Source organism: Mauremys mutica, chromosome 4, assembly GCF_020497125.1.
Source record: "Mauremys mutica isolate MM-2020 ecotype Southern chromosome 4, ASM2049712v1, whole genome shotgun sequence".
In the NCBI taxonomy this organism is placed as follows: domain Eukaryota; kingdom Metazoa; phylum Chordata; order Testudines; family Geoemydidae; genus Mauremys; species Mauremys mutica.
The window spans coordinates 152,171,207-152,186,754 of NC_059075.1; the positions used below are offsets into that span (position 1 = coordinate 152,171,207).

A 15,548-nucleotide genomic window follows, 5' to 3' on the forward strand; every position below is an offset into this window, starting at 1 on the left:
CCGATTTAACGCCACAACCGTCCACACTAGGAGGCACCTTATATCGATTTTAATGGCTCTTTAAATCGGTTTCTGTACTCCTGCCCGACGAGAGGAGTAGCGCTAATATCGGTATTAACATATCGGAATAGGGTTAGTGTGGCCGCAATCGACGGTATTGGCCTCCGGGAGCTATCCCACAGTGCACCACTGACCGCTCTGGACAGCATTCTCAACTCGGATGCACTGGCCAGGTAGACAGGAAAAGCCCCGCGAACTTTTGAAATTCATTTCCTGCTTCCCCAGCGTGGAGAGCTCATCATCACAGGTGACCACGCACAGCTCATCAGCACAGTTAACAATGCAGTCTCCTGAGAATCGAAAAAGAGCCCCAGCATGGACCGCTCGGGAGGTAATGGATCTGATCGCTATATGGGGAGAGGATTCAGTGCTAACAGAACTGCGTTCCAAAAGACGAAATGAAAAAGTATTTGAAAGAATTTCTAAGTCTATGACGGATAAAGGCCACAGCAGGGACTCCGTGCAGTGCAGAGTGAAAGTTAAGGAGCTCAGACAAGCCTACCAGAAAACCAAAGAAGCAAACGGAAGGTCCGGGGCAGGTCGAAAAACATGCCGCTTCTATGCTGAGCTGCATGCAATTTTAGGGGGCTGCGCCACAAGTACCCCACCCCTGACCGTGGATTCCGAGGTGGGGGTTGTAATCTCTGCCATGTCAGACGGGGAAGATGAAGAAGAAGAAGAGGAGGAAGACCTCGCAGAGAGCACACAGCACTCCGTGACCCCCAGCAGCCAGGAGCTTTTTATCACCCTGACGGAATTACCCTGCTCCCAGCCCTCACAAGCAACTATTCCAGAGAATGACGCCATGGAAGGGAGCTCTGGTGAGTGTACCTTTGCAAATAGCAAACAGTGTTTTTTAAGCAAGCCTTTTTTAATGATTGATTTGCCCTGAGGACTTGGGACGCATTCACAGACAGTATAGTTACTTAGAAAAGTTTGTTAACATGTCCGGGGATTGAGAGGAAATCCTCCAGGGACATCTCGATGAAGCGCTCCTGTAGGTACTCCAGAAGCCTTTGCAGAAGGTTTCTGGGCAAAGCATCCTTGTTCCGCCCACCATGGTAGGACACTTTACCATGCCATGCATGTAGCAAGTAATCAGGTATCATTGCGTGGCAAAGCATAGCGGCGTATGGTCCCGGTGACTGCTGGCATTCAAGAAGCATGCGCTCTTTATCTTGTTCTGTTATCCTCAGCAAAGTGATATCGTTCAGGATAACCTGGTTAGAAATCAGGAATTTAAGTAAGGGGGGGTGGCCATTTTTCTACTGGGTTCGTGGAATGCAGCAGCTTAAAAAAAACACTTTCCTGCACGTAGCGAAGCGGGGGGAGGGGAGGAGTGAAATGCCGATGATCTTTTCTGTTTGGTCACCGGCGAGGCGATCTTCCCCAAGCTACCGGACAAGCAGTGGGTGGGGGGGAGGGGGAAGGTTGTTGATTAGCAGGGAGCTAGCGTGGTATTAGCCATGCGTTGGGGGGGGAGGGGTAAATCACTGAGACAGTGGCTTACCATGGCCGCATGCAAGCTGAATCCTGATGCCTGGACCTGTGTCTGAGATCTGTAACCCAAGAGTTGCAAGCAGGCACTATTAAGATGAAAAATGCGACCTTGTAGGGAAATCACATGTGCTATGTAAGGTGAATAGTGCTTTTCACTGTGAAAGAGTATAACCATTGTTCTGTAAAATGTATCTTTCTAAATATTTATCTCCCTCATGCAGCTGCAAATATTTCAAGCGTCCCTCCTCCATCCCAAAGGCTAGCACAGATAAGGCGGAGGAAAAAGAAGACGCGAGATGAGATGTTCTCGGATATTATGGAAGTTACACGCAATGAAAGAGCTCATCTGAATGAGTGGAAGGACGTGGTTTCAAATTACAGGAAAGAGGCCAGTGAACGTGAGGACAGGAGGGATGAACGTGAGGACAGGAGGGACAACCGAGATGAGAGGTGGCGGCAGGAAGACCGGCAGGAAAATCAGCGGTGGCGGCAGGAAGATCAGCGGTGGCGGGATGCAACTCTGGGGCTGCTGCGTGATCAAACTGACATGCTCCGGCGTCTTGTGGAGCTTCAGGAACGGCAGCAGGATCACAGAGTGCCGCTGCAGCCCCTGTATAACCACCCTCCCCCCTCCCCATGTTCCTTAGCCTCCTCACCCAGACGTGTAAGAACGCGTGGGGGGAGGCTCCGTGCACCCGCCCACTCCACCCCCGTGGACAGCCCAACCAGAAGGATGTCGTTACTCTGAATTTTATTTTTTTAATGGCCTTCTCCATCCCTCCTTTCCTCCTCCCAAAGCACACCCTTACTTCTCTCCCTCTTTTTATAATGAATCAATAAAGAATTCATGCTTTTTAAATGAGTGACTTTATTTGCATAAGTAAGCTGTACTCGAAGGGGGAGGGGGAGTTGCTTACAGGGACTGAGTCAATCAAGGGGGTTGGGTGTTCATCAACAAACACAGCAGTCACACTGTACCCTGGCCATTGATGAAGCTCGTTTTCAAAGCTTCTCTGATGCGCACCGCTTCCTGGTGTGCTCTTCTAATCTCCCTGGTGTCTGGCTGCGCGTAATCAGCGGCCAGGTGATTTGCCTCAGCCTCCCACCCCGCCATAAAGGTCTCCCCCTTACTCTCACAGAGATTGTGGAGAATACAGCAAGCAGCAATAACATAGGGGACATTGGTTTGGCTGAGGTCTGAGCGAGTCAGTAATGTGCGCCAGCGCGCCTTTAAACGGCCAAATGCACATTCCACCACCATTCTGCACTTGCTCAGCCTGTAATTGAACAGATCCTGACCACTGTCCAGGCTGCCTGTGTATGGCTTCATGAGCCATGGCATCAAGGGGTAGGCTGGGTCCCCCAGGATAACGACAGGCATTTCAACATCCCCAACTGTTATTTTCTGGTCTGGGAAGTAAGTCCCTTGTTGCAGCCGTTTAAACAGAGTAGTGCTTCTGAATACGCGAGCGTCATGAACCCTCCCTGGCCATCCCGCGTGGATGTTTGTGAAACGTCCCTTGTGATCCACCAGTGCTTGCAGCACCATTGAAAAGTACCCCTTCCGGTTTACGTACTGGGTGCCCTGGTGCTGCGGTGCCAAGATAGGGATATGGGTTCCATCTATCGCCCCCCCACAGTTAGGGAATCCCATTGCAGCAAAGCCATCCACTATGGCCTGCACGTTTCCCAGAGTCACAACCTTTCGTAGCAGCAGCTTAGTGATTGCTTTGGCTACTTGCATCACAGCAGCCCCCACAGTAGATTTTCCAACTCCAAATTGATTCCCGACTGACCGGTAGCTGTCTGGCGTTGCAAGCTTCCACAGGGCTATCGCCACTCGCTTCTCTACTGTGAGGGCTGCTCTCATCTTGGTATTATGGCGTTTCAGGGCAGGGGCAAGCAAGTCACAAAGTTCCATGAAAGTGCCCTTACGCATTCGAAAGTTTCGCAGCCACTGGGAATCGTCCCACACCTGCAACACAATGCGGTCCCACCAGTCAGTGCTTGTTTCCCGGGCCCAAAATCGGCGTTCAATGGATAGAATCTGCCCCATTACCATCAGGATCTCCAAAGCGCCGGGGCCCGCGGTTTGAGATAATTCTGTGTCCACGTCCTCATCACTGTCATCGCCGCGCTGCCGTATCCGCCTCTTACTCGCCTCGGTTCGAAGGTCCTGGTTCAGCATATACTGCACGAGAGTGCGCGAGGTGTTTAAAACATCCACGATTGCGGTATGGAGCTGAGCAGGGTCCATGCTTGCTGTGCTATGGCGTCTGCACGGTTCACCAAGCAAAAAAGGCGCGAAACGGTTGTCTGCCGCTGTCAGGGAGGGAGGGAGGGGTGAGGCTGTACCCAGAACCACCCGCGAAAATGATTTTTGCCCCATCAGGCACTGGGATCTCAACCCGGAAATGCCAAGGGGCGGGGGAGGCTGCGGGAACTATGGGATAGCTACGGGATAGCTACCCACAGTGCAACGCTCCAGAAATCGACGCTAGCCTCGGACCATGGACGCACACCACCGATTTAATGTGTTTAGTGTGGCCGCGCACACTCGATTTTATAAAATCTGTTTTACAAAACCGGTTTATGCAAATTCGGAATAGTCCCGTAGTGTAGACGTACCCTCAGAGTACAGTCATTGAGAGCAGCTAGTAACAGATGCTTCAGAGGCAGGTGCCAAAGAGGTGAAATCTGAATAAGTCATTAACTGTTGGGTTGTTCTCTCAGCAATAAAGATAATCACACTGTCATGTGACTGGCCTAGCCAATCAGACCTGAATAGGCCTCGTGTAATAACGGGAGCAGCATTAACTTTTGACTGTGATTTTCTGTTCATTTCATCCCGTTTCCCTCCTCTTCCAGGGGATGTTAAACATGATGCATCATCATCAGAGCACTGCACAGGTTGGTCCTCCTTCAAGTGATTGTGCACATGTACAATCCACTGCTTGCCGCCTGCGTTTGCTTCAGTTAGCCAGCACTTCAAAATTCCTATTGTGTATAGAGTTATAGATAGTAGTATTTCATGTATATATTGCAGTGTTGGGGTAGCCGTGTTGATACCAGTGTATTACAGACACAAGGGGAGTGATAAGAAGGCTGAGGCAATATCTTCTGTCTCTTTAGTGTGTACAGTTAGTTATAGCAGGGGTTCTCAACCTTTTTTCGTTTGAGGCCCCCTAAAAAGTTTTGAAGGGAGGTGCAGATCCCTCTGGAAATCTATTGTCTGTATCTATAGTTGAATTCTGTTCAGTCAGTTTTCAGTCTAAGGTATGTCTACACTACCCGCCGGATTGGTGGGCAGGGATCGATCCAGCAGGGATCGATTTACTGCGTCTAGTCTAGATGCGATAAAATCGACCTCCAAGCCCTCTGGTGTACTCCAGCGCCGCGAGAGGTACAGGCAGAGTCGACGGGGGAGCAGCAGCAGTCGACTCAGCGTGGTGAAGACACCACGATAAGTTGATTTAAGTACGTCAACTTCAGCTACGTTATTCACGAAGTTGCGTAACTTAGATCAATCCCGCACCCCCGTAGATCAGGGCTAAGTCTCTCCCGGCCCCCTTAGTCTGCAGACCCCTAGGGGTCCATGGACCACAGGTTGAGAACCCCTGCTTTAGTGTGCTGCTAGGGGTGCTCTCTCCTCAGATAGAGCTGACCCCAATTCCTCAAAGTGGTGCTAGGGTGCTTTGCTACAGAGAGAGATGAGGGAGGGTTCAATAGGGGGCACTCTCCTCTCACTCTTAGGGTAGGTCTATACTCACCGTCCGGGTCAACGCGGTGAGTTCGACTTCTCGGAGTTTGAACTATCGCGTCTAATCAAGACATGATAGTTCGAACTCCCCGTGCGCTCCGGTCGACTCCGGAACTCCACCACTGCGAACGGCAGTGGCGGAGTCGACCTTGGAGCCGCGGAGTTCGACCCCGCCGCGTCTGGACGGGTAAGTCAGTCGAACTAGGGTACTTCGAGTTCAGCTACACTATTCGCGTAGCTGAACTTGCGTACCCTAGTTCGACCCCCCCCCTTAGTGTAGACCAGGCCTTAGTGTTGACTCCAAACCCCTGCATGGCACTAGGGGGCGCTGTGCTGCAGGGAGCAATGTGGGTGATTCACTCAGGACAACTGGCCCCTTTGTGTCAGTGCTGACCCCAGTGCTAATGGGGGCTCTGTAGGGGAGGGGGGCTCAATAGGATGTGCCCTCCACTTGCAGTCACTGCTGACCTCACTGCTCCAGCGTGGCATGAGGGAGTATTGCACTGCGGGGAGCAGGGTGCTGTCACCGTGTGTCAGTACTGACCCCAATGCCCAGCACCATGGAAGGGGGCACCGAACCAAAGCTTTGATTACTTGTGGCCTTTAACCCCACCTCACTTTCCAGGCTCTTTGTGTAAGTTGGGGGTGTAAATTTTGGGGTGTTGGCAAAATCCTAACTCAGGTGACTGCAGTCTACTTTTCCTAAATAGCCCCTGCCATTTAAAAGCCAACCGACCCCAACCCAGAAGCAGCTGCATTTCAGCACTGGGCAAGTGATTCTTGTGCAGCATGGCTCTGTAGCTGTTAAGCAGCTGCTGTGCCTCATCCCAGATGCAGCGGCAACTGTAATCCACTGAATGTGGTGCTCTCTGCCCCGCCAGTGGTGGCCGGGCTGCAGATGTTGTAACCTTAACTAAGAGCTGGGTTTTTCAGCTCAGGTAGCAGAGGCTCACACTTTAAGATCAAGTAGCCCCAGATTCGCTCCCTCCTACCACCCAGGGCATAGCATTAGTAGTGGGGTCCCTCCTTTGCAGCACGGCTGTGTTGTGTGGCTGTTAACCAGCTGCTGCGCCTCACCCCGCTCAGCTGTGGTTCAATACGGTTTGGAATTATGAAACAGGACATTTGCAAACAGCTATTCATTGTGTGTATGTGTGTGTGTGTGTCCCCAGAGGAACATTTTGTTGACCGACACAGAGAGCAGATGATTCAACGTATAGCCCATGTGGAGCCCCTCCTGGACATGCTTCATGGGAATGTTCTGGATGACGAGCAATATCAGATCATTAGCTCCAGGAGCACCAGCCAGGAGAAAATGCGGAAGCTGTATCAGCTAATGCCAAGCTGGAATAAAGAGTGCAAGGACCGGTTCTATGCAGCACTGAAAACCAAGAATAAGTTCCTCATTGAAGCACTTGAGAGAAGTTAAGGCAGCCAAGAAGTTATGTTCCCTGTGAACATGCAGCCATTCCAGGTGCATGCAACTCTAGCTCCAGATTCCACGTGGCTTTCTGGGCAGGATGGTGCTTTCACCCCTTTACTAACATGTTTTTTACCCTGAAACCCTCTTTCCAGCACTTCCTTTGGTAGAATGGATGAGCCTGTGATGTGATGCAGCCAGGGATGGCTTTAGGGATTTTGCCACCCCAAGCACAGCAGGCAGGCTGCCTCCGGCGGTTTGCCTGCGGAGGGTCCGCTGGTCCCGCGGCTTCGGCGGACCTCCCGCAGGCAGGTCCTCCGAAGCCGTGGGACCAGCGGACCCTCCGCAGACAAGCCGCCGAAGGCAGCCTGCCTGCCATCCTCGCTGCGCCAGCAGAGCGCCCCCTGCGGCTTGCCGCCCCAAGCACGCGCTTGGCGTGATGGGGCCTGGAGCCGCCCCTGGATGCAGCAGTGAGGCGGTCGCTAAGGACTTTCTACACTGCAACTAAACACTGCTGAGGCTGGCCCGTATCTGCTGATGCAGGCTCACGAGGCTCAGGCTAAGGAGCGGTTTAATTGCAGTGTAGATGGGTGGACTTGGGCTGGAGCCTGGGCTCTGGGACCCTCCCTCCTCATGAGGTCCCAGAACTCAGGCTCCAACCTGAGCCCAAACATCTACAAACAATTAAACAGCCCCTTAGCCCGAGCCTGAGCCAGCTGACATGGGCCAACCGCGAGTTGTTAATTGCAGTGTAGACATCCCTTACTGGCTTTAGGATAAGTCCATGATGGATGGGATCCCAGTAAGAGAATGGAGCAGAGCTCTAAGGTGCTGAAAGGCTGCACAGGGACTGCTTCCCAGGCTCTGAAATGGGGGTACCACTCAGCAGCTCTGCACAGGGATCACTCACCCAATGCTGAAACGCATCCCCCTCTGGTAGAATGGGGGTGCAGCATGGCAGCGGATTAACAGACGCACAGCAATGCCATACAGGGATCACTCATCTACACCTGAAATGCAGCTGCCTCTGGGGGTGGGTTATATGCCCTGGGTTTTATGAGACTATGATACCGTAGTGAAACCAACATCTTACAACAAATAGTGTGAGGCTAGGTGGACAATGGGGGAGTTGTACTCTAGCACAGGGGTGCACAAACTGCAGGGCCACCTCCCTCAGGGGGCACAGAGGAACATGCGGGCAGATGATAGTGACACCAGGTGGCTTCTGTCCCCACCATCCCTGAACCATCTCAGCAGGCTGCCCAGCCTGGGGGTCAGTGTGCTGTGCCAATTTCCACCCCCAGCAGCCTCTGCCCCCAGCACTGACTCCACTGCAGACACCTTCCCCAACCCTGGGCCCTGCTCTAGCAGGGCAGCCTGGTTGCAACGTAGAAGCAGCCCGTGGCTGAGGAAGCTGCGCACCACTGCTCTAGTATCTAGAACTGCTGGAACTCCAGCCAGCGTCCCGGCCATCATGCATGGCCACACGTTCCTTTAGCCAGGGGCGGCTCTAGGTATTTTGCCGCCCCAAGCACGGCGGGCAGGTTGCCTTCGGCGGCTTGCCTGCAGGAGGTCCCTGGTCCCACGGATTCGGCAGCACGCCTGCAGGAGGTCCACCAAAGCCGCGGGACCAGCGGACCCTCCACAGGCATGCCGCCGAAGGCAACCTGCCTGCTGCCCTCATGGCGACCGGCAGAGCGCCCCCCATGGCTTGCCACCCCAGGCACGCGCTTGGCATGCTGCCTTTAGAAGCTACTGCCACTAACTCCTGTCCACTTACAGCGTCTACACTAGCAGTGCTACAGCAGCCCACCCCGGCATCTCACCACAGACACTTCGGCTGTGGCTACGCTACATAGCCTGCAGCTGCGCCGCTGTAGCACTGCTAGTGTAGACGCTGTAAGTGAACAGGAGTTAGTGGCAGTAGCTTCTCCTGCCAACATAGCGCTGTCCACACCAGCACTTAGGTCAGTGTAACTAACATCGCTCAGGGAGGTGGTTTATTCATACCCCTGAGCGACATCACTTATACCAACGTCAGCTGCGGTATGGATAGAACACCTGTCTTTTTCCACAAGAAGATCTCATTCAAGTATCTGCCTAAAGGATCACTGTGCTGGACCAAATTTAACCTCAGAATTCCTGCCAAGGCTCTGACTTCATCTTACAGCCTTCCTCACCAGCTGCCAAGAACTCAGGGGCCTGTTTTCTTCGTGAGGTGGTTTTGTTTTTGTTTGGGAAGGGGAGTTAGAATCATAGCACTGGAAGGGACCTCAAGAGGTCCTCTACTGCACACATGGCAGGACTAGACCTTCCCTGGCAGCTGTTTGCCCAACCTGCTCATAAAAGTCTATTATGGAGATTCCACAACCTCCCTAGGCAATTTATTCCAGTGCCTAACCACCCTGACAGTTAGGCAGTTTTTCCTAATGTCCAACCTAAACCTCCCTTGCTGCAACTTAAATCCATTGCCTCTTGTCATAGCCTCAAAAGGTTAAGGAGAATAATTTTTTGCCCTACTCCTTGTAACATGGTTAAAGGTGATTTTGCCCAAACTATATTTTTTAAAAATATATTATATATAAAATTTGTATTTTGTTATAAAATGGAAAACCAGAAACTATGTCCATAAATAAAGCTAGAAGTGCCTCCCAGATTACCCAGTCTGAATGTGATAATGTTCTGTCTGCTCTATGCCTCCCTGTTTTTCATTCAAACTGTCTGTAGGTGAGAGGATAGTGGAGATGGATGAATAGGAGCATGGATTAGAAGGATGGTTGAGGAGGACAGATGGCATGGGTGGGTGGTGGGGTTGGTGGATGAACTGGTTGGCTGGCATGGACAGACAGGTTTGGTGGCATGGATTGATGGTGGATGGTCTGGTTGGGGGACCTGGATGAGTGACCCGGTTCAGAGAGTGCGTGGATGAACAGCACGTGCCATGGATGAATGAGTGATAGGTGAGGGGGTGGGAAGATCAGGGGTTAAAGCAATGGGTAGCATGGAGACCCTCAACTCCCCCTTCAGGCTTGAAATGAAAACTCATCCGACAGGAAAATGAAATGGGAGCAGCAGTTGGAAGTGGTTTCTGGGAGGGCTTGTTTCTGTGGCTCCTAACCTCCCCCTTCAGTAGGTGGAGCAGCAAGAGCCGCACCTAATAGGGGAAGATGCCCCAGCCAGGACTCCTCCACTTGTGTCCCTTCCCCACAGGGAGAGCCCGATAATAGTGTGTAGTACATACGTGCTGCATAAAATCCCTCTCCTGAAAGGTCTTAAAATCTTTTCCAGGGCAGGAAACTGTACTGAGTGGTTATATCCCAGGGAAGAACCCCAGAGTCTCCTAGTCTCCATCCAGGTCTGAGCCACATGGTGGCATCTATAGGAACAAGATGGGAATGATAAACAGCTTCACATACATGGCCTTTGGCTAGGCTCACTGTGGCCCAACGGCTTGCAGATATGACGTCTTTCAGGTCGAGTCATTGCCACTGAGTGCCTAGGCGAATGTCGACACCCTGAGCTAGGGGAGTGATTCACACCCTACCACTAGTTCTCATCAAGCGAGCGGGAGTATAAATAGTGTAGCCGTGGCAGCATAGGCATCGCTCAGCTGTTCCGAGTACAAACCCGCCTGAACCCAGTTGGTACTCACACAGCACGGCTAAGCCCTGCCTTCGCTGCTGCTGCCCATGCTGCACTGCAATCTAGTCTCACGCTAGCTTGAGGAGAGCTAGTGTGTGTCAGTACAAGCTGTGAATCACACCCCTAGCTTGTAGCGCAGACTCCGGCCAGGTCTACACCACACACATACTTTGTATACCTACATCGCTGAGGGTTGTGAAAAAGCCACGTACTTTAACCTCCCCATGTAAACAGTCACGGAGGTGGAATAACTAAGCCAACAGGAAAGCTGTCTCCCATAGGCTTAGAGCAGGGGTAGACAACCTATGGCACAGGTGCCGAAGGCAGCACGGGAGCTGATTTTCAGTGGCACTCACACAGCCTGGGTCCTGGTCACCAGTCCGGAGGGGGGCCCTCTGCATTTTAATTTAATTTTAAATTAAGCTTCTTAAACATTTTAAAAACCTTATTTACTTTACATACAACAATAGTTTAGTTATATATTATAGACTTGTAGAAAGAGACCTTCTAAAAAAAAGTTAAAATGTATGACTGGCACACGGAACCTTAAATCAGAGTGAATAAATGAAGACTCGGCACAGCACTGCTGAAAGGTTGCCGACCCCTGGCTTAGAGCATCTTCATCATCAAAGCACCACAGAAGAGTTTGTAGCGTAGACCTGCCCACAGTTTTCACCAACTCAGCAAGCGATTAGGGGGTCTATTACAGGAGTGAGTGGGTGAGGTTCTGTAGCCTGTGACATGCAGGAGGTCAGACTAGAAAGACGATCACGATGGTTCCTTCTGACTTTAGTCAGAAGATCCGAATAAGAATAGACATTACAATTCTAAACCTAACCAGTGTCTCAAGTGACTTGCCACAAGATGTCAGAACATGTTAGTATTAGAGCTGAGTGGGTCCAATATTTATTTAAATTTCTTTCTTGATACAAGAATTAGATACAGTGCTCCTGTCAGATAATTTCTAAGGTATTATCTGCAAACAAAAACAAAACACACAACCCTAGAGTTTTCAGTTGCCTAAATTGCCCCCCACACACACACACACAAAAAATCTGGAAAGGTGCCCCTGTGGGCATGCATGGAATCTGGCCCTCAGGAATGACCCATTGGCCTTACTGGAGCCCCCCCAAATACAGAAGTCAAACTACACTTATAGCTGCAAGCCACAGATCCTGCCTCTGCTCAGGCACCAAAAGCTTCCAGATAAACCAAATAATAGAACAACACAGCGCAAAGGAGTCACGATGGGCAGGTCTGGTTCCACTGTGCATAGGCTGCGTAAAGTGGGATTGGGAGGGGAGAGAGACCAGGACATAGAGACAAAGTGAGAGAAACAGAGATCAGAACAAGGGAAAAAAGCTACAGAGAAAAGGAAACAGGGAGGGAGAAATTTAGAAACTGCTACTTTACACTTCTAACTCTAGAACAAGTTCTAACCCACTGCTCTAAATGTATACGCCACCTTTCTACTATCAGACACGGCCACGTTAATAGCAGAGCTTGACGTTCTACATTTAAGAATCCACATCTTTCGATAGGTAAAAATAGCCCAGGCTGTTTCTCACATCCCAAAAAATTCTCTTGACCCAGTTCTTAATGCTTCCCCCTCCAGAGTCTGATCCTGCTACCTCTCTAATCTCTCCCTTGAGCCTCCCTTTGCTGTATTTATTGCCTCAGATTCCCAGGCCAGTTGGAACTCATGTATCACAGAAGCCATACAACCTCCTTAAAATAATTCCTGTTTGACCCAGAGCAGACCTTTTAGAGAAATGTCCCATTCGGATTTTAAAATGACCTGAAATGGAGAATCCACCGTGACCCTTGGCAAATTGTTTCAATGGTTAATCACCCTCACTGTTAAACACGGACACTTTATTTCCAGTCTGAATTTGTCTAGTTTCAAATTTCAGGCATATTTTACCTTTGTCCACCAGACTGAAGAGCCCATTTGTCCGTCCCCCCCCACACACACATCTAGTAATTTACAGACTGATCAAGTCACCCTTTAGCCCCCTCTTTGTTAAGATAAGTAGATTAGGCTCCGTGGTAGGATGCTCTACTCACCACAGGATAATGCCTCTTCCTGGTCGCTCTGGGGATTAGCTCTGCAAGGCCAACGCCCCTTCCTGCATCCGACGAAGTGGGCATTCACCCACCAAAGCTCATGCTCCAAAACGTCTGTTAGTCTATAAGGTGCCACAAGACTCTTTGCTGCTTTTACAGATCCAGACTAACACGGCTACCCCTCTGATACTTGGCCCCTTCCTGCAGTTTCACACCATTGCTCTCTCTGTCTGCAGCCCCACCTCTCGCTGTAGAAGTTGCTGCTGCCTCTTTATGACTCTGCTCAGCGTTCCCACCTTCCAGAGTAGTGTCCATCAAAGTTTCTTCTGTTCAAGTGGCATCCAGTAGTCCTCACATGCTGTCATTCCCACAGTGGCCCAGGCAGTCTTCCAGTTCACTATCCTGATGGTGCCACTCCCCTGTGGCAGGGAGGGTAACCCAGGCCCATCCTCTACCTGGGTTCCAGCCCAGGGACCCTACAACGCAGCCAAGGTTCAGTCACCAACCATGCTACTAGCCACCACTCCCACAAAGCTGCTTCCCACAAGGTGCTCTTCTCCACCCTACTGTCTTCAGGATTCCTTTCCCACCAGGCTGAGCCAAGGACCTACTTTTTTCCCTGGGTTCCCTCCTTCTCTCTCTACTACCCAGAAGGCAACCACCAACTTCCTCCCACCAGCCTTTACTGTGACCAACTTCCTGAGTTTATTCTAGCCCTGCCTACCTCTGCTCAGGTGAACTTCCTCCTAATTAGGGCTTTCCTCTCACCCATCATTCCCTCATCTTGCTACCTAATTGGCTAATGGGGCCTGCCTGGCCCACATCAGCCATCTCAGAACCAGTGTGGGGGAGTGTTCCCTATCACATGTTCCTTGAGTCTTCACCTTAAGGCATGTTTTCTAAGCCTGTAATCATTCTTGTGGCATAGTGGATGGGATAGTTAGTGTGTTCCCATATATTCCTTCCCTGGGGCTTTGCTGGCAAAAGTGCTCTGGACACAGGTATTTCTGTGGAAAGTTAATCACTGCCAACAAGGGTCCTACTTCCTTTCTCTGAAAACACTCAAACTCGCAGTGTCAGTAAATAAAAGCTGCTAAATGATCTGGGAGATGGGAGAAGAATGTAATTGAATTATCCACTGCAGAGCAGTAGTTGGTTTAGGGCCTGATTCTGAAGGGTGTAACTGAAATCACTGACTTCAGTAGTGTCACTCCAGATTTGCCCTGGTATAACTGAGATCAGTTGACTTAAATGGAGTCACTCCAGAGTCACACCAAAGTAATGGATAGCAGTTCAGATCAATATATACCCAAAGGTTCTAGTGAGGGCTCCTCTCAGATGCTAATTATGTATATTTCCTTTCCACTTTCTCTTAAATCTTCCTTATGCTTTTCTGCTGTGCAATGATCAAAGCCAGTGTAGTGAGCCTAGTATCTAGGGGAAATTGCAGAAGATAAGGCTGTTCTGAGGGGCTGTGGATGATAGCTGAGTGGTTTGAGCATTGGTTTGTTAACCCCAGGGTTGTGAATTCAACCCTTGAGAGGGCCATTTAGGGATCTGGGGCAAAAATTTGCCTGGGGATTGGTCCTGTTTTGAGCAGGGGATTGGATTCAATAACCTCCTGAGGTCCCTTCCAGTCCTGATATTGATATATATATATATATATATATATTGAACCAAGTTGAGAGTGGTCAGTATATGAAAGAGTCAGCAACAGCTGTGACACAGACCACAGCCAGCACAGATCACTGGGACATTCCTCATTCATCTTCCCAAGCCCCAGGATCCCCAAAGAATTCTCTGTCTCTGATTCAAATACAAAACAATTCAACTTTTCAAATTGTTTCCCCTTGTTGTTATCTTTTTCTCGCAAATTTTAGCATCAGAGTGGTGGACCCTGGAAACGGAGGCTACGTCGGTATAACTTTTGTTGGTATAACGGAGGCTTTTGTCTGTATAACTTTTGTTGGTCAGGGGTGTGAAAAAAAACACTCACACGACCGACAAAAGTTTCACCGACAAACGTGCCAGTGCGGACAATGCTAGGTTGGTAAGAGACGCTGATGTAGCTATCGCCGCTCTGGGGGTGGTTTAATTATGCGGGCGGGAGAGCTCTCTCCTGCCAGCACAGAGCAGCTACACAGGAGACCTTACAGTGGACATAGTGTGGACATAGCCTGAGGCTTAGTCCACTCAAAGATTGGGGGGGGGGCTAGCTGTTTCCGTTAGGAGGGTGATTTTTTACAAAAAATAGTTATCCTGGTACAACCTCTAGCGTGGATGCAGTTATACATTCCCCTTATTCCCCTTCCCATACAGGAATAAACAATACCACTGCAATCGCCTTTATACTGATAAAACGCGTCCCAACACTAGCGGGGTGTAAGTATACCAGTATAGTTTAAAAGGTACAGCTTCTGTGTGTGAACAAGTCCCACAGGGTGTCCCCACTAGGGTGACCAGATGTCCTGATTTTATAGGGACAGTCCCGATATTTGGGGCTTTTTCTTATAAACGCGCCTATTACCCCCCACCCCGTCCTGATTTTTCACACACACTATCTGGTCACCCAGAGTAGGTGCAGTCCTGGCAGCAGAGGGGAGGACTTCTCCACCTCCACCTCCACTCCCACACCCTCCCCTGCCCATGCACGTCAACCTGCCCTGGATACCTGACACTCCTCCTGTATGGGCGCGTGCATACACTCTCTCTGTCCCTCCCCTCCCCCCAATGCGCCCATCAGATGGATTTTCAATCTCTGTGGCCCACTCAGCCTGGGAAAGATGTTTGGCCAAGGGAGCTGCTTTTCAAATGTTCGGCTTGTGCCTGTACATTTTGCTCCCCTGGGTAAAAAAACAAACAAAAAAAAATAGCATCAAACCCTCAATTATCAAATTTCCCTAGGAAATCAGTCTGGGAAGCGGAAACCCTTAAAAGAGCTCACAGAGTCTGCCAAGGCTAACTAGTCAGAAAGAGACAGGGCAAGGGCGAAAGGCAGTTTCAACCCCACCCCAGGTCCCTAAGGGGCTGATGAGGCTTTCTCTGATAAGGCACATGGTGCAATTTCCACGGGGATCTGGAGCGCCTTACACAAAGCCA

General features: G+C 50.5%; 1 protein-coding gene across 2 annotated transcripts in view; it reads left to right on the forward strand.

The window, feature by feature from the left end:
- Positions 1-6,882, forward strand: part of LOC123368353 (apoptosis-associated speck-like protein containing a CARD) — a 31,887-nt gene extending 25,005 nt beyond the window's left edge. The window contains exons 5-6 of one of the 2 annotated variants that reach the window (XM_045013111.1): positions 4,429-4,470; positions 6,493-6,882. In XM_045013111.1, coding sequence (XP_044869046.1) covers positions 4,429-4,470; positions 6,493-6,749 — 299 coding nt within the window. In that variant the 3' untranslated portion in view covers positions 6,750-6,882. The remainder of the gene's footprint in view (positions 1-4,428; positions 4,471-6,492) is intronic. The other variant, XM_045013112.1, reaches the window with a different exon arrangement.
- The last annotated feature ends 8,666 nt before the right edge of the window (positions 6,883-15,548 follow it).